General features: G+C 29.6%; 2 protein-coding genes across 2 annotated transcripts; one reads left to right on the forward strand and one right to left on the reverse strand.

The window, feature by feature from the left end:
* Positions 1 to 4,048: 4,048 nt before the first annotated feature.
* LOC135926200 (tigger transposable element-derived protein 4-like) lies at positions 4,049 to 5,841 on the reverse strand. Its single transcript, XM_065461967.1, has 3 exons — positions 5,223 to 5,841; positions 4,786 to 5,179; positions 4,049 to 4,739 (listed from the first exon to the last, which is right to left on the reverse strand). Exons 1-3 carry the CDS (start codon positions 5,809 to 5,811, stop codon positions 4,202 to 4,204), a joined length of 1,521 nt encoding a protein of 506 aa, XP_065318039.1. The 5' UTR covers positions 5,812 to 5,841; the 3' UTR covers positions 4,049 to 4,201.
* A 3,458-nt stretch (positions 5,842 to 9,299) lies between these two features.
* Positions 9,300 to 9,968, forward strand: LOC135926655 (uncharacterized). The gene has a single exon (XM_065462584.1). The coding sequence runs from the start codon at positions 9,300 to 9,302 to the stop codon at positions 9,966 to 9,968; it is 669 nt and encodes a 222-aa protein (XP_065318656.1).
* Positions 9,969 to 21,118: the final 11,150 nt, after the last annotated feature.

Below are 21,118 nucleotides of genomic sequence, written 5' to 3' on the forward strand. Positions count from 1 at the left end.
AGCAATTTTTATCAGATAAATTAAAAACATGTTAATTGTAGCAATGTTAATAATTCTTTATATTTTTAACAAACTAAATGTTTGGTTTTATCATCAGATATAAACAATTGGTAATCTTCAGGCTTAATTCAAGCATAGGCATTAATTCTTTATATTTTCAGCCCATAAATTAAACTTTTTGAAATAAAAGGAGACCTGCTTTAATTTGGAAGCTATTTGTATTATATAAATCTCTATTCAATCAGGTAATGAACCAAACATCTTCTAAATCATAAACATCCTATTTCTTAAAAAAAATTAATTCTTGATGTAATATTTTTATCTATTTATTTTTATATATCTTAGGAAAGGTTGATGTTTTTAGTCAATATCATAAGAATGAGGAAAATATTCTGAAATGGTAGACTAGAGTGTGATTTAAACATTTTAAAAGTAACATCTAAACGTGGTGATCTCAACAACTTACCGACGAATTGATTTTTCGATATTATAGTAATTGTCCATAAATTTTATATTAATTTCAAGCCCCCCACATGCCCCCCTCCTAACTAAAAATTTTTAAAATTATTTTGACCTGAAAAATTTTTTGCATAATTACTAAATTCGAGTGTAATAAGAGAGAACTAACCTCTGTTCATTCAAACCATTATCACTAAAAATAATATTTATTTATGTCTGCCGAAATACCTAATAGCCCCCGCATCCCATTTAATGAGGTACAATGAGAACATGTAAATGTAGAAATCTCCTCATAAAAATGAGAACGCTTTAAAAAAAATTGTCATAAGATCGTAGTATCGTCAGTTCTGTCCTGTATATATGTCTATTCTATCAAGTTTTTTATTATAATAAGAAATTTTATTATTCAATAGAATTAAATTATTCCTGATCAAATCAGATTTTAGGTTTATTAAAAGGCAGAATATTTAGATGAAATCTTTATTCTATTCTTATGAATTCGATTTTTTCTTTTTAAGTAAATTTCAATATTATGTCTACTTTCTTTTACCATTATATACAAAGTTAATTTCATATAGAATTTATTCGACGAACAAATATAAATCGAATAATTTATTTGTATCTTGTTTTTGTCATTCTTTGAATTTAATTTTGAATAGGCCTATTCAAAACAAATAAATTATACTCTTATTTTTTGTTGACGCCTTGAACGTAATTTTATATCAAGTTTTTCTTCATGCTTCATCATGGAAATCGCAAACATAACTGAGGTCTTTAAAACGCGTCCTATCCTTTCATATGACTTGACATTGACCTATATCATAAATAATTTTTTAATCCAACATATCTTTGCCAATTTGAGAAAGTTAGTCATGGCCGTACAAAAACAAATTACATTTTAATTTACTCTAAGTGTGAATGCAGGGTTACGGAGAATAATTCCGCGAAATATATTTTAACTTAGTTTCCAAAATACCAACCCCCCCCCCTTCTCAAACCGAAAAATAATTATGGAATTTTTTTACCCCGCATACTATACTTTTACATTTCACAAAACATGTATAATATAAATTATATATGGAGTCCAGGCTGCTATTTTGGAATTCAGAATTAGGAAGAAAAATCAAGTTAAGCTAGAACGCGGCCTAAAACTTATTTCTCGAAATTAGGTATTTTAAAAATACATAAGTCACTTCGGCCACATAATGTAAAATAATTCCTTCATTATCAAGCCATAAATGACATTATGTAATTTCATCACCCTCCGAAGTAGCTGAAGCGCGTGTCAAGTATTTTAGCTAGCTCCCATGCAAATTTTTTACTTTGGACATATCCTTAAATTCAAAACACAATTATATCGTTATTAACTATTGGAATTATATTTGAATTATAAAATGATTCAAGATACTCAATTTTATTGCAAAATTATTTTACATTTTATATTAATTTGCATTACACCATAAATAAATGGAATGTTTATGATAAAGTAATACTAGAATTTGTATAATATTTAACATATAAAGTTTTATAAATATGTTATGATTATAAACTTTATAAGGTAAATCGTCTATTAAATTTAATGATTGTTCTTAAAAAGGAACTGTAATCAAATTTTTAGTCGGGTGTATAAAATTTTAGCATCAATGGTAATGTGACAAATTTTGTTTATGTTTTTCAAAAAAATTGAATGCTATTGGCGAAAATTTGGCATTGGTTGATATAGCTCTTAGTCTAAAAAGAAACGAGATGTTTTTTCTGCGAAAATAATTAGCAGGTTAGCGTCGAAAATATTTAAATAAAATGATGAGACACACACTATATAGTTCCAAATTAGTGCTTTTCTCGATAAAAAGAAATTCCAATAGGGTCATTGTGCCTTAACCCGCATAAGTTATGAGCCCAAGGTGGTTCGGTATATGAGCCAAAAGTCAGCAATAATGGATATAAACCCGTCCTTCTTTTTATAAGACTTTTTTTAACCCTCCTGTCCGTGGTTTTTATATAAAAAAATAAATAATAATACATTAATAGATTTGGTTTTTTATTTATTATTTAACCTTACAAAATTTCCAATATTTTTGAAATAAAAAATTAATTTTATATTTGATGTATACACGTTTTGCTCATCATTTAAAATTCATCTGGTAATTGTTTTTAAAATATTTCCTACCCTAAAACTAGAGGTCCATATCGAGAGGAGCGAATTAAAGTCAACCTATTACATTAAATTAATCGCTTTACTTAGGGGCTGCTTTTTCAAAATATAGTGTGATATCTAATAAAAATATTTTAAAATACTTTTGTTTAACATTTTACGAATGAGAACCAATACTTGAATACGGGGTGTTTTTGTTTTTCCAGAGTGGGTTCAGATCCACTTTGGAAAATACCATTCGTTTGCGCACAAAAATTCCACAAAAAAAAATAATTTCAAATTTTTGAAAACTTATGTTCAGATACTGGTAAAAGTAATACTAGAATTATATTTTGGATATTGGCAAGATAAAATAAATTATCATAAATATACGAATTGCCCATAAAAATTTAAAATATGATTCTAAAATAGTGATCGGTTGGGCCGATCCACAAATTTTTCATTAATTCAATATTTTTTGAAATTAATACAAAACCTATCATATAAGGGATAACAATCCGCTCCTATAAAGAATTTGCTTCTTATGGACAAAGCAATAATTAGTACCGTATCATAAATATTGCTTCATTTAAAATATGGGCAACCAGTTTTCAAAAACAAATAGTCTGAACTATATGATGAATCGAATAATTTAATTCGTATTCTTGCTGATAAAAAAATTTCTTCAATTCATAGATTTGTTTTTTAAAAAATAACATAAATAGGAAAATATATTGACAGAATTTTTAATTTGCTTTGCACATCTAATTTTAAACAGAAGAAAAAATATCGTAATCTGATAATAAAGTCAGCAAATTAGTTCCAACTAAGGAAAACCTTTGGCAAGGAGTTGATGTAATCTCTGTTAATCACATCATCAGGCAGAATTGATAGATTAACAATAGGAACGAAAAATGATTCAATTTTATTAAAAAAACAATAATTATTTCAAATAATTCTAATATTCGATCAAATTATTAATTACTCATATTCCAACAAAACGAATAATTACGTTTTTGAATAAGCCTAATGAGCAATGTTTATGGCTGAATATTAAATCGTTAAATATTTTTAATTTCTTTTGTTTTTAAAAAATTTAAAATTGATTTCATTTATTAATAGATGATTATTAAAATTAAAACATTAGATAATATACAATAATAAAAAAAATGAAAATATTGAAGTGGTCAATTTTTTGAAAATTTTTGCCCAATTATTTTTTTTTAAAAAAATATAAGTATTAGCCCTGATTTAAACTTTAATATCAACACATCACTAATATGTGATACAAATTTCATAATTGTAATAGTAATAGTAGAATAATTCATTATCTTGGAATTATTGAATATCAAAATATACAATAACTGTGCACAAATTAAAATAAATCAGTTACTTTTTTATGATCATATCAAGGGTATTATTTATCATAGTGATACCTGTGCCAGGCTACACAAGCATTGTTTAATATAATTTATTCTACAAATAAATATTATACTTGATATAAGCAATAATTTGTTTTTTAAATATAATAAAAAAATTGCTTAAAAACAATAAATACATTTAAAAAAAAATGATTTACAATATAATGAAAATTAAAACTAAAAAATATTAAGATTTCAAAAGATGCTTTAATCTAGTTCTTTTGGTGAGATGTTTTAAGGATCCAGCTATAACAATATCTTCAATAGTATAAATCTCATTTATTGAATTTAATTCCTTTTCCATAAGAAATACTTTCAATTTTTTGATAATTTCATTTGCTTCTACATAATTTATAAGATCATAATTATCACCATCATTATCATCATCTGGCTTCTTAAATTTATCATTTTTTACAGTTCTAAATTCTTTAATTAAGTCATTTATAATATCTTCTATATTTTTGTAATGATGAACAACTCTAAAATTGTTTTCAAAATTTACAAAATAATGGCCCAATACATCCGAATTAATAATAGATGAATTTAAATAATCGGTATCAATATCCATTAATTCTTGAGATTCAATATCATCCAAAAATCCAGATTTATAAAAACATTTTTTGATTATTGTAGGATTAATATCTTTTGCAGCCTTTGAAACCCAATATATAGCATCCATTAAATCTATGTCATGTTTCGTATCTAATTCCATATCACTAATTACCCTGTTTTATATAATTTATTGATTTAAAAAAAATTATAGTTAGTTACCGTTTGATAAATGAACTTCTGTATAAAACTTTAAAATTTTGTATTATACCTTGATCCAATGGTTGCATAAAAGAAGAGCTAGTAGGTGGTATAAAGACTAATTTAATATTTGATAGTTCATTGTTGGTATAATTAAATAAATCATTTAGAAATATTATTATATTTCTGTTGTCATTTATAAGAGTATCATTTAAATTATTTAACCACTCTTCAAAAATGGAATATACCATCTGTGCCTTATTGTTTGCTTTCCATGTAACAGGCAGATCATTACTATCTACATTACCAAAACATTTTGGTTTAAAACATTTTCCAATAACTAATGGTTTTAAGACTTCTCCATTCATATTTACAGCTAATAATATAGTTAATCGCTCATTAGAATCATTTTGACCTTTTTATAAAATAGTTTACATGCATTTATATTATTTACCAACCAGCTTGTTGATATTTTTCTATTGATGATGCTTTTGGAAGTGCTCTATAAAATAAAGTAGTTTCATCTACATTAAATACATCTCTGCTAGAATATCCTTGTTCTTGTAAAATTTCAGGAATTTTTAACTTAAGCTCTGCACCTCTAACTTCTGTTGATGCAGATTCTAAATTCATGTTTGAAAAATTTATCTTATGCCTATGTTTAAATGATTCAAGCCAACCATTTGAAGCATTGAAATTATCTTGTTTTAAATGTTTCGCAAATTGAACTGCAGCATTTTGTAATATAGGTCCTGATATCTTTAGCTCACTAACTCTTGCCCTTTGAAAAAATTCCCATGTATATTCATTTATTTCGCTTTCATAAGATTTGAGGATGCGTTTTCTTTTATTTGGTGCAGACTCGCCTTCATACCGCTTCAAAATAGTATCTCTCTTTCTAAATATATTGCTTACTGTTCCTTTTGCTATATGGAATTGTGCAGAACATTGTCTTTGGGAATGATTTTTAAGATATTCTATGACTTCCATTTTTTTACTTAAGCACAGTTCATTGTGATTCTTTTTATTTTTCGTCACAGTCTTCATTTGTTTCAAATGAATTCGGTACGAAACAGCGAAAATCAGAATAGCGAAAAATAAAAAAATGAGTCATAAAATAATATTATATTTATATATTGTCCCTTTATAAATACTAATTTTTTGTATATGACAATAATAATGTATGACCATTATATGAACTCTATCTTCTATAAATATTATCTATAAAATACTAATATTTTGTTTATTTAGTGTATTTTTAATTAAATATAATGTTTAATATTAATTTTATATGACATTAATAATGTATGGTTTGCCTTGCATAATATAATATGAATCATTTTTAAATCCTAAATATGATATTTATATATTTTCAATTTATAAATACTGATTTTTTGTAATTTTAATATAAAAGCATGGCAAACAAAATATCTTTCTTTCTTATAAAATTTTATTCATATAAATAAAGGGTTTTTTTTTAATTATTTATATTTTAATTAATAACTTTTACATTCAATTTTAAGTATACACTGCATAGACAAATTGAACATTTATATTTGCACTGAATAATATATAATATTATAATAACAAAATCATAATACAATATGCATTCATAAAATCTTAACAGTATATCTATTGGAAAATGACAATCATCGAAAATAGATTTATTGATTATGTTTATTTAAAGGGTTGAAAAAAAGGAATATTATATTCATATAATAATAATTTTCAATAGCTGCTTTTCCTGCTGATTTATTATGCAAGCTAAATTATTTGCCACTAAGAAATTTAAATAATATTAGTAAATAAAGGGTTTTTTAAATTATTTATATTATAAATAATAACTTTTACATTCAATTTTAAGTGTACACTGCATAGAGAAATTGATCATTTATATTTGCACTGAATAATATATAATATTATTATACACAATAATAATACAATATGCATTGATAAAATATTAACAGTGTATCTATTGGAAAATGACAATCATCTAAAATAGAATTATTAATTATGTTTATTTAAAGGGTTGAAAAAAAGGAATATATTCATATAATAATAATTTTCAATAGCTGCTTTTCTTGCTGATTTATTATCATTTGCAACTGAATTATTTGCCACTAAGAAATTTAATTTAATATTAGTAAATAAAGGGTTTTTTTAAATTATTTATATTTTAAATAATAACTTTTACATTCAATTTTAAGTGTACACTGCATAGACAGATTGATCATTTATATTTGCACTGAATAATATATAAAATTATAATAATACAATATGCATTGATAAAATATTAACAGTGTATCTATTGGAAAATGACAATCATCTAAAATAGAATTATTAATTATGCTTATTTAAAGGGTTGAAAAAAAGGAATATTCTATTCATATAATAATAATCTTCAATAGCTGCTTTTCCTGCTGATTTATTATCATTTGCAAGCTGAATTATTTGCCACTAAGAAATTTAATTTAATATAATAAAAAAAAACTAATTATATACTTTTCTCATATAAATTTTCGCCATATTGGGAACATTTTTAAAAATGTTCCCTGATTTTCGCTGTTTCGGTCTTCGCGATATCGTGCCCAGGCCGTTTCAAATAAAGCTATTAAATCGAAAGGCAAAGCCCAGATGATTTCTTAAATTTTATAATCTAAATCACATGACTTGTCATATTTGATTGGTTTTTCTTTAATTTTTTTAAAATAAAAATTTCAATATTAACGTGCTTGATATGATATGATATCAGCAGCACTATCTCACCTAGTGTTGTTAAACGTCTCAATTTTGATAAACGTCTAACTATTTGCAAAAATATCCCACAAGCCTAGAGATTTTACATAGAGAAGCAATGGCGTAACTAGCCTTACAATCTCAGAGGAGAAAAATTTTTTAAATTATATTCAAAATTACCAATTTATCTTCATTTTTGGATAACATCGCCCAAAATTACTTTCTTTTTTTATGGTTAATATTATCCAAAATTACTTATTTTAGCTAACATTAACAAATTTACATTTGGTATAAGAAAAATTTCAAAATTTTGTTAGGCTATTCAAATTTTTTTTAAAGGGTTCTCTAGCCCCGGCGCCTTCCCCTTAATAACCCTTTTGTATAGAAGATAGAAAGGTATCATCTATTAACGAAACCTTGATATAATATTTTTTGGCTAAAATATTGGGTTACACATTTTTTAAAATCCCATTCTTTTAAAGTGCAGATTGATAGTTTTTTTTAAAAGCTACTTTTAAAAGTAACGAAATGCCGCTATCACTATTTTTCTCAAAAAAATAGCTCGAATTTAGAATGTTTTTGTTATAAATAGTTTTATTATTTTTTTGTATGAGTCATGAAATATTTTTTTTGTTTGAAATTTTATTTTTAATATTTTTTTTTGTTTCGCGCAGTCATCTTGAACGTCATTATATAAATATTTTTAATATTTATTATGTAAAAAAAAAATAAATAATAATTTAATATTTATAAAAAAAAATAATCTTATATAAACTAAAAAAAAAGTGGAAATTCATTATTATTTAATCAATTATATTTTTTTTATATTTATTGTTTTAAAGAAGAATAAAACCAATATATTCAAAAAAAAAAGGGGTAAAAAAAAATATACTGTTAAGTTAAACGTTTCTGTACAGTGAAATTTTGAAATTGGTGCCGTGTTTATACAAAGCAACCTGGTTAGTGCGGTTGTCGTAATATCATATAGTGGTATTTGAGTCTTCGAGTGGAAAATATCATATAGTGGTATTTGAGTCTTGAAGTGAAGTGTACATCGTCTTCATCTACATCTACGGTAAAATATCATATAGTGGTATTTGAGTCTTCGAGTGGAAAATATCATATAGTGGTATTTGAGTCTTGAAGTGAAGTGTACATCGTCTTCATCTACATCTACGGTAAAATATCATATAGTGGTATTTGAGTCTTCGAGTGGAAAATATCATATAGTGGTATTTGAGTCTTGAAGTGAATTGTACATCGTCTTCATCTACATCTACGGTAAAATATCATATAGTGGTATTTGAGTCTTGAAGTGAATTGTACATCGTCTTCATCTACATCTACGGTAAAATATCATATAGTGGTATTTGAGTCTTCGAGTGAAAAATATCATATAGTGGTATTTGAGTCTTGAAGTGAAGTGTACATCGTCTTCATCATCGACATCAGCTGTCCATTTATTTTTATTTTTTTTCTCTGCTCTCTCAAAATAAAAAAAAAAAGTCTTATCGTACGGAAGTGCTGTCCGAATTTTACGAGTTGTAAATCTGTTACACAAAATTTGCCCAAATTTTTGTCGTATCTTTAGACTTATTAACTGTAGATGTACATGTGTATTATTGGGTTGTTTACACTATTAATAATATCATATCTATTAACATTACAAATAACAAAAATTTTTATTTTGAAATTAATTATAAATTTTTTATAAGGTCGAAATGAAAAGTTTAAAATTTGTAAAATACTGGAAAATACAGTATAATATTTTTGGGGCATTGGTTATATTAGTAATATGGATGTGTAGCTTAATATGGGGAAGAAAGTTGAGAAGAAGTCGAAGTGTGAAAATAAAGGGGCAGACATTGACTATAGAAGGACATAATGGGGAAGAGGATGTTATGGGAAAGGTAACATGGTTCCCAGTGCAGGAGTTAATTAATGGGTGGACGGATAGCGAATTAGATAAATTAACCTATAGGCCTGAAAGGAGAGATTCATCTACTAATCAGAGATTGGGGACATATAGGGGACCTAAAGAAAGTTCACAGGGAAGGAGAGGAGAAATGAGACCCAACTTTGATTCAAGAGTAAGGGGGAGAATGAATTGTTATAATTGCGGAAGACAGGGACATATGGTCAGAGATTGCCAAGAAACGAAATGTTTTGAATGTGGAAAATATGGACATATAGCCACGTTTTGTTCAGGAAGACGTGATAAGCTACGATGTGCAGGTTGTGGTCGATTTGGTCATAATAGGGAGGAATGCAATGTGGGTAATTTCAAAACTAGAGGCGGTTTTCCGCAGAGGGACATGGGGCAAAGTGCTCCAAATGTTAGAATTATAGAAAGTGAAAAAAATAAAGAGGTAGGAATACCATTTTTGGCTGTGAATAAAGAGCAGAATAGAATCTGTTTCCGTTGCCGGAAGGAAGGACATGGGGCGAGAGATTGCGAGTATTTGTGACTATATGATGGCAAAGAGCATGCCGCAAAGGTCGGGGGGCTTTGGGCGAAAGAGATGGAAAGATTAGATTATAGTGAGAAAGATTGGGTATCAAAGGGCATATATATGATACAAGAGGAAAGGATACATGATCCTTGCCCTAGAGTTTGGATAAATTTGAATGGAAATATGGTATCCATGTTATTTGATACCGGGGCAGCCATATCCGTGATGGGATATGAGAAATATCAGAGTATTTGGTCGGAAGGGATAATTAAACGGGAGGACATCAAGATCCGTCAGTTGGATGGATCAGAAGTCGCAGTGATGGGAAGGGTGGAGTTAAAGGTGGTATTAGAGAATAGAGTGGAGATTTTGGACTTATGGATAGTAGATCGAAAAATAGAGTCAGTAGTGGGATGGGATTGGATCACCCGAATTGGTCCAGATTGTGGTTTTTGGGGGGTATTCGCATGGTGTGGTGTATTTTTACCTGTTGCAAGATATGAAGAAAATAGAGATATGAATTTGTGGTATGGAGAGAGATTGCCAGGAATTGAAACCTTTTTGGAAGGGGAAAGGAGAAGAGAGGATAATAGGGTTGTTAGAGACTGTAGGGGAGGTTTTGGGGGGAACTGTAGGGGAGGTTTTGGGGGAAACTATAGGGGAGGTTTTTGGGGGAACTATAGGGGAGGTATTGGGGGGAACTATAGGGAAGGTTTTGGGGGGAACTATAGGGGAGATATTGGGGGGAATTTTAGGGGAGGTATTGGGGAGAATTATAGGGGAGGTATCGGGGGAAATTATAGGGGAGGTTTTGGGGGGAACTATAGGGGAGGTTTTGGGGGGAACTATAGGGGAGGTATTGGGGAGAATTTTAGGGGAGGTATTGGGGAGAATTTTAGGAGTTGTCGCGACTTTGGGAGAAAGGAAGAAAGAAATGATACTGAAGAACAGAAAGAAATTCATGATCAAGGAAAGTTTGAAGCGGAGCTGGAGAAATTGGCAGATGGGAAAATAATGTTGCCAGAAGAAGAGACTAGAGAAGATGATGATTTGGAACAAGGAAGTACTAAGGGAACACATAGCCAACAAATGGAAATGGATGGAAAGGAAACGAGACGACGGGAAGAGAGGGAATTGCGGGATAGAGAGATAGAATTTGGTATGATCAAAGTACAAGAGGGAGTGAGAAACTTGATGAAAAATTACAAGGAGATTTTTGATGAGAAGTTGGGTTGTCTCCGAGATTATGAAGTGGATATCAAATTAAAGGAGGGATATGTGCCCAAGTTTTGTGCATTACGTCGGATACCGTTCGAATGGCGAAATGAAGTAGACAAGGAATTGGAGCAGTGGGTGCAGAAGGGCATTGTTTGTCCAGTGGAATATAGCGAATGGGCAACACCGTTAGTACCCGTGAAGAAGGCCAATGGAAAGCTTCGTTTATGCGCTGATTTTCGGGTCACGCTAAACCCGTGGGTTGTGGAGATAAAATATACGTTACCTCGGATTGAAGAAATATTAGCTAATTTAAAGGGTAGCATATATTTTTCAAAGGTGGACTTTTCGAACGCTTACTTACAATTGAAGGTGAAACCCGAGGTACAAAAGCTATTAACGATCACGACTCCGAAGGGATTGTATGCCTTCTGTAAATTGCCGTTTGGACTTAGCGTGTCGGCTCCAATTTTTCAACGAACGATGGCGGCAGTTTTTCAAGGACTAGAGGGAGTATTTTACTACATGGATGACGTATTAGTGATGGGAAAGACTCCCGAGCAACACGAACGAAGATTGGAGGAGGTGTTCAAAAGGATCAAGGATAAAGGATTGCGGGCAAGCGTTGAAAAAAGTGTGTTGGGAGTATCAGAAATCGTATATTTGGGGCATAAAATCAATGGGAAAGAGGTCAGACCTTTAGACAAAAATATGGCAAATATGCATGTTGAAGCCTAATAATAAAGTGGAAGTACAAGCTTTCTTGGGAATGGTGAATTATTATCACCGTTTTGTGGAAGGCTTCGCGCAGATAGCGGCGCCGTTGTATAAATTGTTAAAGAAAGGAGAAAGATTTGAATGGAAGATTGAACAGGAGGAGGCTTTTGAGGAGTTGAAATTGAGGATTGGAAGGGAACCAGTACTAGTGTGTTTTGATAACGATGTGCCAGTGATATTGGCCGTTGATGCTTCGAATAGGGGTGTGGGTGGAGCGCTATTACATTGTATAGACGAATTGGAGAGACCTATTTTATTTTTCTCAAGAATCTTTAGAGAGGCCGAGACAAGATATTCAGTGATCGAGCAAGAAGCGCTAGCGGTTATATTTGGATTGACTAAATGTCGGGAATACTTGATCGGACGTCGATTTGTCATATATACGGATCACAAGCCCTTGGTTCATCTTTTCAGGAAGGACAACAAGGAGCTCATGTTGTCGCCTAGGTTGCAGCGATGGCTATTGCTGGTAGGCAGTTTCGACGTGCAAGTGAAATACCGACGAGGAAGAGAAAATTACTTACCGGATATTCTTTCTAGATGTGGAGCGGGAGAGGATTGCGAAACGAGTAGGTCGAAAGATATGGATGAAGAGGATGAGCACGGGTTGATTAGAGCGATAGTCGGAATATCTAAAGGAGGACCAGTTGCATGGGAACAACTCAAAAATGCTACTTTAAAAGATCGCGAGTTGACGAGAATCAAAGCGTGCATATTGGGTGGGAAGCAATGGCGAGATGGGGACAAAAAGTTCAAGCAAGTGGAGAAAGAGCTAACGATAGTGGACGAGTGTGTGGTACGAGGAAGTCGGGGAGTGGTGCCGTCCAGATTGCGGGAGGCAGTAAAGGCAATGATCCATGCTGGACATCAGGGTATGGAACGAATGAAACAATGGGGGCGGGAATACTTATGGTGGCCTGGCATGAATAAAGAAATCGAGAATATGGTGAGAAGTTGTGAAATGTGTAATTCATGGGCAAGTATGCCTCGAAAGGACAAGAAAAGTATTTGGCCTAGGGCTACTCAACCATGGGAAAGAGTACACTTAGACTTTTTCGACTTCGAAAATAAAATATATCTCCTCGTAGTGGACGCTTACTCAAAATGGGTAGAGTATCAAGAAGTAAAGGGGTTAACAACGCAAGTAGTAATTAAGACGTTAAAAGATCTTTGGGCAAAGTTTGGGGTAGCGGAAATAGTCGTGTCGGATGGAGGACCCGCTTTTATAAGTAAACAATTTAAAGTTTTTTGTACTGAAACTGGGGCGAGACACATTTTGGCGCCTCCTTACCACCCAAGCTCAAATGGGCAGGCGGAAAGGTTGGTGGCGGTGGTAAAGAGTTGGTTGAGGAAGTCGAAATATGGGGGTGGAGAGATTTGGATAGCGATTGCGTATTATAACAATAGTCGAAAGGGAGAGGAATTGTCCCCAGCAGAAAAGTTTTTGGGCCGTAGAACTCGTATTCAGTTGGATTTCTTAAGACCCAAACCGGCGCAGGAGGAAAATTCAATGGATAATCAGTGTGAATTTGTGAATGGTCAGACCGTATGGGCGAGAATTTTTGGAGGATCCCGAAAATGGGAGTCAGGAATAATTATACAGAACATGGGGCATAAAATGGTGAGAGTAAAATTCGTGGACGGAAAGGAAGGAGTTAGACACGTAGAACAGATACGGAAGAGAGTAGAGTCTGAAAGATTGAGATCTAGCCATGATGCGGCGAGGAGAGAGGGATAGATATCTTAGCAATTCTCGAGTTAAAGCACATAGAAAATAATAATACTAATAATGATAATTAACCCAAGATGATAATACCTCCGCAGTTCCGAGATTAAATCAAATTTAAAAAAAAAAACGATAATGATAATTAACCCGAGCTAGTAATACCTCCGCAATTCCGGAATTACATCACATTAGTAAAAAAAAACAAAATAAATACTAATTAACCCGAGATAGTAATACCTCCGCAATTACGGGATTAAATCACATTTAATAAAAAAAAAAAAAGGGGATCAATAATAATAATGGTAACCGGTGCTAATAATGTTGGAGGTTAAGGGGCTATATATATATATATATATATATAAAAAAACTTTCGTGATTCTCGAGTTAAAGCACATAGAAAATAATAATACTAATAATGATAATTAACCCAAGATGATAATACCTCCGCAGTTCCGAGATTAAATCAAATTTAATTTAAAAAAAAAAAATCGATAATGATAATTAACCCGAGATATTAATACCTCAGCAATTACGGGATTACATCACATTTAATAAAAAATAAAATAAATATCAATGATATCAGTTAGTCAATGATTTCGTGATTCGGGGAATAAAGCGAGTATTTTTTTTAAAAAAAGGGGGAACTTAGTTAGAGTGCCAATAAATGATGCACAAAAAGTTAAAAATGTTGGGTATGTTAACCAAAGTAATAAATTAAAGTAAGGGATAATTTTGAGAGATGTCGGGATGGTAAATCAAAAGTTGGAAATAGAACTTGTATATAGTTGGAGAATAGAATAAAAAGGAGTGACAATTGGACTAGGAAACAAATAAAAAGTGGTTCCAAGTTGGACTGAAACACGGAAAAGATTTCGGCAATGACAGTTGGAAGCGAGACACAAAACAAGGAAGGTTCCAATAATTGGGCTTTAAAAGGGGAATTTTATAAATGCAAAATTATAATTTTTTTTTGTATAATTGTTAATTTTGTTAAAGAAAATTTTCCTGTATTTATTCATTTTGACCCAAAAGAAAAGTGAGTGAAAACTGTTATTAATTTTTTTATATTATACCTTTTTCTTAAAAAAGAATGTCGGGGAGGCATCGGTGCATATATTGGGAGAATTTAACCGTTAGAATAAGTATTTACCGAGGACATGTTAATGAAGATGGGCGACCAATCTCGCCTTCGATTTACCGAAACATAATAGACCATTCGCCTCCAATACGCCGAAACAGTAGATCGCCCCCGGTCCAAAGGGGAGTGTCCGGAATAATAACGAACAATTTAGATCACTCCGAATTACCGGAACCCCGGCACCTCAGCATGCGCTCGAGGAGGAGACGTTCTTGTTACTTGTGTGGTTCGCCTAGTCATTTGCGAATGCGGTGCCCCCGTGGGCCAAATCGTAGGCAAGACTTAAATGATAATAGGGAAACGACGAGCCACAGAAGCCGAAGCCCGGGAAGGAGCGACGCACGCCCAGTTAGGACCATTTTGCCGCCTTTGACGATAGGGGCAATGCCGCAACAAGATCAATCCATAACTGCGATGGGGCGACCGGTGGGGATTATTGAGCCGTTTCGAGAAGAAACGCGGGAGGCGAGTCCCAGGGCCTATTACGCTGAAGAGTGGCCGATGGTTGATTTGTCGGCCTCTGAGATTCAGGAATTGTTGGAGGATGTAATGGGACCAGAATAAATTTTACAAATTTTGTAATAATAAAACAATTTTTTTTAAAATATCATTTTCCTTAATAGATTTTCGGGAATAATTAAAATACGATATTAATATATGTAGTAAAACTTTTAAAATATTTTACATCATATATTTTTTTTTTTATTTATGTTAACATATGTAGAGAATAATAAATAATTACATTTTGATTTTATGTACAAAACCCCCTTGTTTATCTTTGTTAAACAACAATTTTAATTTTTTTTTGTATGTTCAAGGGTTTTCATTTAATGGGGGCGTGTTATAAATAGTTTTATTATTTTTTTGTATGAGTCATGAAATATTTTTTTTGTTTGAAATTTTATTTTTAATATTTTTTTTTGTTTCGCGCAGTCATCTTGAACGTCATTATATAAATATTTTTAATATTTATTATGTAAAAAAAAATAAATAATAATTTAATATTTATAAAAAAAAATAATCTTATATAAACTAAAAAAAAAGTGGAAATTCATTATTATTTAATCAATTATATTTTTTTTATATTTATTGTTTTAAAGAAAAATAAAACCAATATATTCAAAAAAAAAAGGGGTAAAAAAAAATATACTGTTAAGTTAAACGTTTCTGTACAGTGAAATTTTGAAAGTTTTTAAAAATAATTTTTACGTTTCTCCATTCCCACCAGTGTCTAAATGAGCGGGGGGGGGGGGTAGGAACAGTTTGCATCCTAATATCTATAAAGGGGTGGGGGTAGGTGATAGGCATTATGGGGGGTAGGCTAAAATAATCTAGAAAATTTTCCATCATTATATTTTTAAATTATCTATGGATAACATTTTGGTATTTTTAGGGGGGTATATATATATTTTTTAGGGGGGTTTGCATCCAGTGAATATACTGTCATGTAGACGCTGATTCCCACCAAAAAATACTGGTATAAAAATATGACAAAAATTAAAAATATATATAATTTTTTTTATTGCATCTCATTACAGTCATTCACTAGTCTAGAGCAAGGATAAGAAAGTAATTTTTATTAAATAAACGTTCAACACTAGCTCTTGAGAGGGCAAAGCATTAATAAATTTAACACCTTTTTATATAAGAAAAATGATCAAAAATATTCGAGTATTATTAAATTTAAAAAAATGCATCTAGAGAATTTTCAATAGTATTATAATTAATAAAATCTATAATAGATAATAGATGTTATTTTATCCGGCTAGGTCATTCCAAAATTATTAAGTTAATAGTTAGAATAAAAATTATATAGGGGATAAGTGACATAAATACATATTTGCTGACCGGCCTGGTTTCCACCCTTTAACCTCTTATTTATTAAACCAATTTCTCTCAGAATTGGTTAAAATGTGAGAGTATTGAAATAAGGGATTTAGCGTGTTTTATAAAATTATAAATATTTAAATAGATGAGTGATTATTTTTAAGCATGTTTATCATCCAGATAATAATATAAAATATTATCCAGAGACCTGCAGGCCCGGCCCTGGCCGGGCCGTATTTTAAATTTTTTAAATATACCCGGGCCGGGCTTAAAAAATTTTTTTTAAACATATCCGGGCCGGGCCGGGCTTAAGATTGTTAAACCCGGGCCGGGCCTTAAATTTTTTTATAAAAATTTTTACATTATGAGTTAATGGTTATAAGATTATATTATATTATAGTTATGATTAATATAATATTGTGTGATGGTTAACACTACCTAACAACCCACAGATCGATCTAATTATTAATTTCCTGCAAATTTATTCAAAGTATTAATATATTTTTTTATAATTCATATCTAAATTTTTACAACATATTTTACCAAAACAATCAAATAATGGAATATCTTTAATAAGCCCCAATATTCAATTATTATTAATATATTTTTTTATAATTCATATCTAAATTTTTAGAATATATTTTACCAAAACAATCAAATAAAGGATTATCACTTCTTAAAGTTTGTAATTGATTTTACTTAATATAAAGCATTTTTTAATTGAAAAATTTGTTTTACACAAGTATCATTTTATTTCTCTTTTTCTCTGTCCCAAATTCAAGCAATTACGTATGTAGTCAGGGACAGATCGCAAAATGACGGAAAACTATATAAAAGATTATATTAAATTACAAGAGGCTCAGGAAGTATCGACCAGTCAAATTACGACTGTTGTTAAACAAACTGAATCGTTTTATGACAAATGGGGCTATGGTAATTCTGGTAATATGTCAATACCCGATGATAAATATTATAATTACATAAATAATAGATAAAACATTTAAGGTGGATAATTTGTTAGAGTGGTGGGCGGCTCATCAAAGCGAATTTCCAATTTTAGCAAAATTAGCAATTCCTGCTTTAAGTGCAAGCTGTGAGCGGAATTTTTCTACTACTGGTAGAATTCTTGAAGAAAGAAGAAGTAATCTTCAACCTGAAAAGGTAGATATGCTTCTCTTTCTTCATGATAATTTGTGAATTTTTAATATCTTTCTTGAGTATAGGGTTTCGTCAATCATGCTGGTTTTTTACTTTGCAAACTGTCAAATATTTATTGCATTTATTATATTTACCTTGAGTCATGAAAGTTTTTAATCCAACATTTTTCATTATTTTTTTTTACAATATTATATAATACAATTATCTTCTTTTGTTAAAAATTTATAAAAATAAATTATATTAATATTGTGCAATTAGATTATATTTTCAAAATACTATTTATTATACATGCATTTTTTTAAAAAGCGATTTATTTTTTTTTATAAATTAAATAGTAAATTAAATACAATATATTAATATTTTCCATTTTTATAAATTAAATATTAGTTTTATTTTTTTTAAATGCAATATAAAATATAGTATATACTCAAAATATCCATTTTTATAAATAACAGTTTTATAATTTTTATAAATTCAATATAATATTTTCAAAATATTAGCTTTTTTCATGTATTTTTTAAATAATAAGCGATAATACTCGCTGAAAAATATGGTAAAATACCTCATAGGTGAATTTTTGTATATACCAGGTCGAATATAATTTTAAAAAATTCGGAGCCGGGCCTGAAATTTTTTTTTAAAAAATATCCAGGCCGGGCCGTTAAAAAATATCCGGGCCGGGCCTTAAATTTTTAAATCCGGGCCGGGCCCGGGCCGGGACGTGCAACTGGTACCTCTGCAGGTCTCTGATATTATCATTAAATAGATGAGACTGATAAATTTATTGTAATTTTTAATTTATTATATAATTCTTGAGAAATATCTAATAACCAGTTGAAAAACCATACCATGTTTGAACTGGGTCAGATAATTAACTTTCACGTAAGTTCACCAAGGCTCAAATCTGTTACAGCATATTCAAATTTTATTGATTAAAGATTTAGCTACATATTGATATTAAATCTACTAGATATAATACTTTTAAATATTTTCACAAGTTACGGAACATCTTATAACGAAATTTATAAACTGGTAATTTATTTTATCAAGATTTTCGCGAATTTAGGAAAAAGGAATTCCATATTATGATCATTTTCCAGGATGACTTTGTCGATATGATCTGTACCAGAATTATTTATAATATCAATCTCTATTGTAGCCATTTTAAATTATTTTGAAAAATAGAGTGCAGATATTTAAATAAAATTTCAAAATTAAAATAAATATTATGAAATATATCTTAATAATTTTTATGTCTATTTATTATATAAAAGCTCTATTTCTTAAATTAGTTGCGAGCTCCTTGAAAAATACTAAGGAGATTTATAAAATAAATATTATTTTTGATTGATCACAACCTTACTAAAGATACTGAAATCAGGGAAATAACTAAAATCTTCAAATGAGCATTAAAAAGATTTTTTTCGTCCAAAATTTTAAGTAAAAACTTTAAAGATCAACAAATTTTAGGATTATTTTATATAGATCGAAATATCTTTTACAAAAATTAGTGATTTCATCATGGGAGATTTTTTTTTATAAATAAAAATCGCAAAATATCTACTTATATAAGATTATTTACAAAAAAATATTGAAATTTTAGATAAAATTTTGCCAAAAAGTCATGTCCGAGCATTCTCATCCTTTTGATCAAATGTTTAATTCTGATTGAATGCAAAATTAAATTATCAAAATACAGGCCAATTCTTTCACAGGTATGCTTTGTCCTAACTTTATTTTCCCTTTATCCATTTTTTTACCTATGAAATTCTTACTCGAAAATAGCTTTAAATGTGTTTTTTGTGATTCTATTATATCATATCGATAGATTGGATAATTTACTAATTTAAAAAATGATATGTAATTAAGTTTGGCTTAAACTAGTGTACGGCTCAAATTTTAGCAGATTTTTAAAACAGCTAACTCAATATTTCAGCAAGAAAGATATTGTCTAAGCCTCGAGATTTCACCCATTAAACCTTTGTGCCATCAGTCAGAAAAATCTTCCGGCTAGAACATAGTTTTTCGAATAAAATATTAAGTTAGCCGTTTTTAAAAAATCGGCTCAAATCGAGCCGTTTAACAATACTACCTTGGAAGTGGCGTTAATTTAACATTGATTTTTTAAAATACCTTTTTAATTCTTTTTTCTTCCAAGTTATTTGTATCTGAGTAGGAAAATAAAATAATATTCATACATATGAAGTTAGATGAGCGAGTAGAGCGGTTATAAAAATGCTATGTGAACTTACATTAAATCCAAGACAAAATCAAATAGCAATGCTTTAAAAGATGAGGTTAAAATTTTTTAAATAAACCTAATTTGAAAACTATCGTAGATGTCAGTTTGAGATTTGAAATTCGCCCGTAAAAAAAACAAATCTTGATATAAATAAGTAAATTCATCATTTAGTAAAAAAAAATTTTTTTATATTATTATTTGTATATACTCTTTGTTATATAATAATTATTATTAATTTATCAGTGTGAATTTTTAGTTTTGAATCGAATACGATTAATTCATTATTCGATTAGTATATGAATAGGTCTAGTTTGAACAATAAGATGCCATATAAATTGAACTTCTTATTTTTGTTAAGAACGGCTTCGGTTCCTAGAAATTTTAAAAATTGATCCTGGGTCTGACTCCTATATAGTTTAAGAATAAGGTGAAGGGGAGGTACATCGATTTATCCCGTTTCCGCGTAGTTCCGGTATCAAATTCTGATTTTATCTTATTAATATTTTTGATATAAAGTTAATAGATAATCTTCAAAATTTAAATAAAAAAATGTTAATCAATATTTTTACTGAATAAATATCTTTCAAATTCAATTCACACATTATAATTATAAATTTAGTATAATATTAATATAAGTGAAAATTCATATAATATTATTAATAATTTAAGCAAGCGAAAATTTGTGAATTCTTCATCTAAAAGAGTATTATTGGCTTTGCTTTGGCGGCCACTGATCCACTCTCTGCGCATGAGTTTCTGTTTTTGCCATTAATTTTGATGTCCTTTATTTAGCGCCAACGTTATAATTGGGAGCAAAAATAGCCTACGCGCATCCTATGCACAGGATGTTCAATCAGGGGGATTTCGGTCATTGAAAGTATAAAGCTGAGATCAAATTTTCACTTATTTAAATAAATATTATAGCTAATTTATAATTATAACATTTGAATTGAATTTAAAAGATATTTATTAAGTAAAAATTTGTTAAGCATTTTTTTAAAATTTAAAAGAGAAAGCGAAAAATAAGTAGCGTTTAAATTTAATAAATAAAATATAGATAATAGTAAATAAAATTAGCAGAT

Source organism: Gordionus sp. m RMFG-2023, chromosome 3, assembly GCF_954871325.1.
Source record: "Gordionus sp. m RMFG-2023 chromosome 3, tfGorSpeb1-WG-v2, whole genome shotgun sequence".
Lineage (NCBI taxonomy): Eukaryota > Metazoa > Nematomorpha > Gordioida > Chordodea > Parachordodidae > Gordionus > Gordionus sp. m RMFG-2023.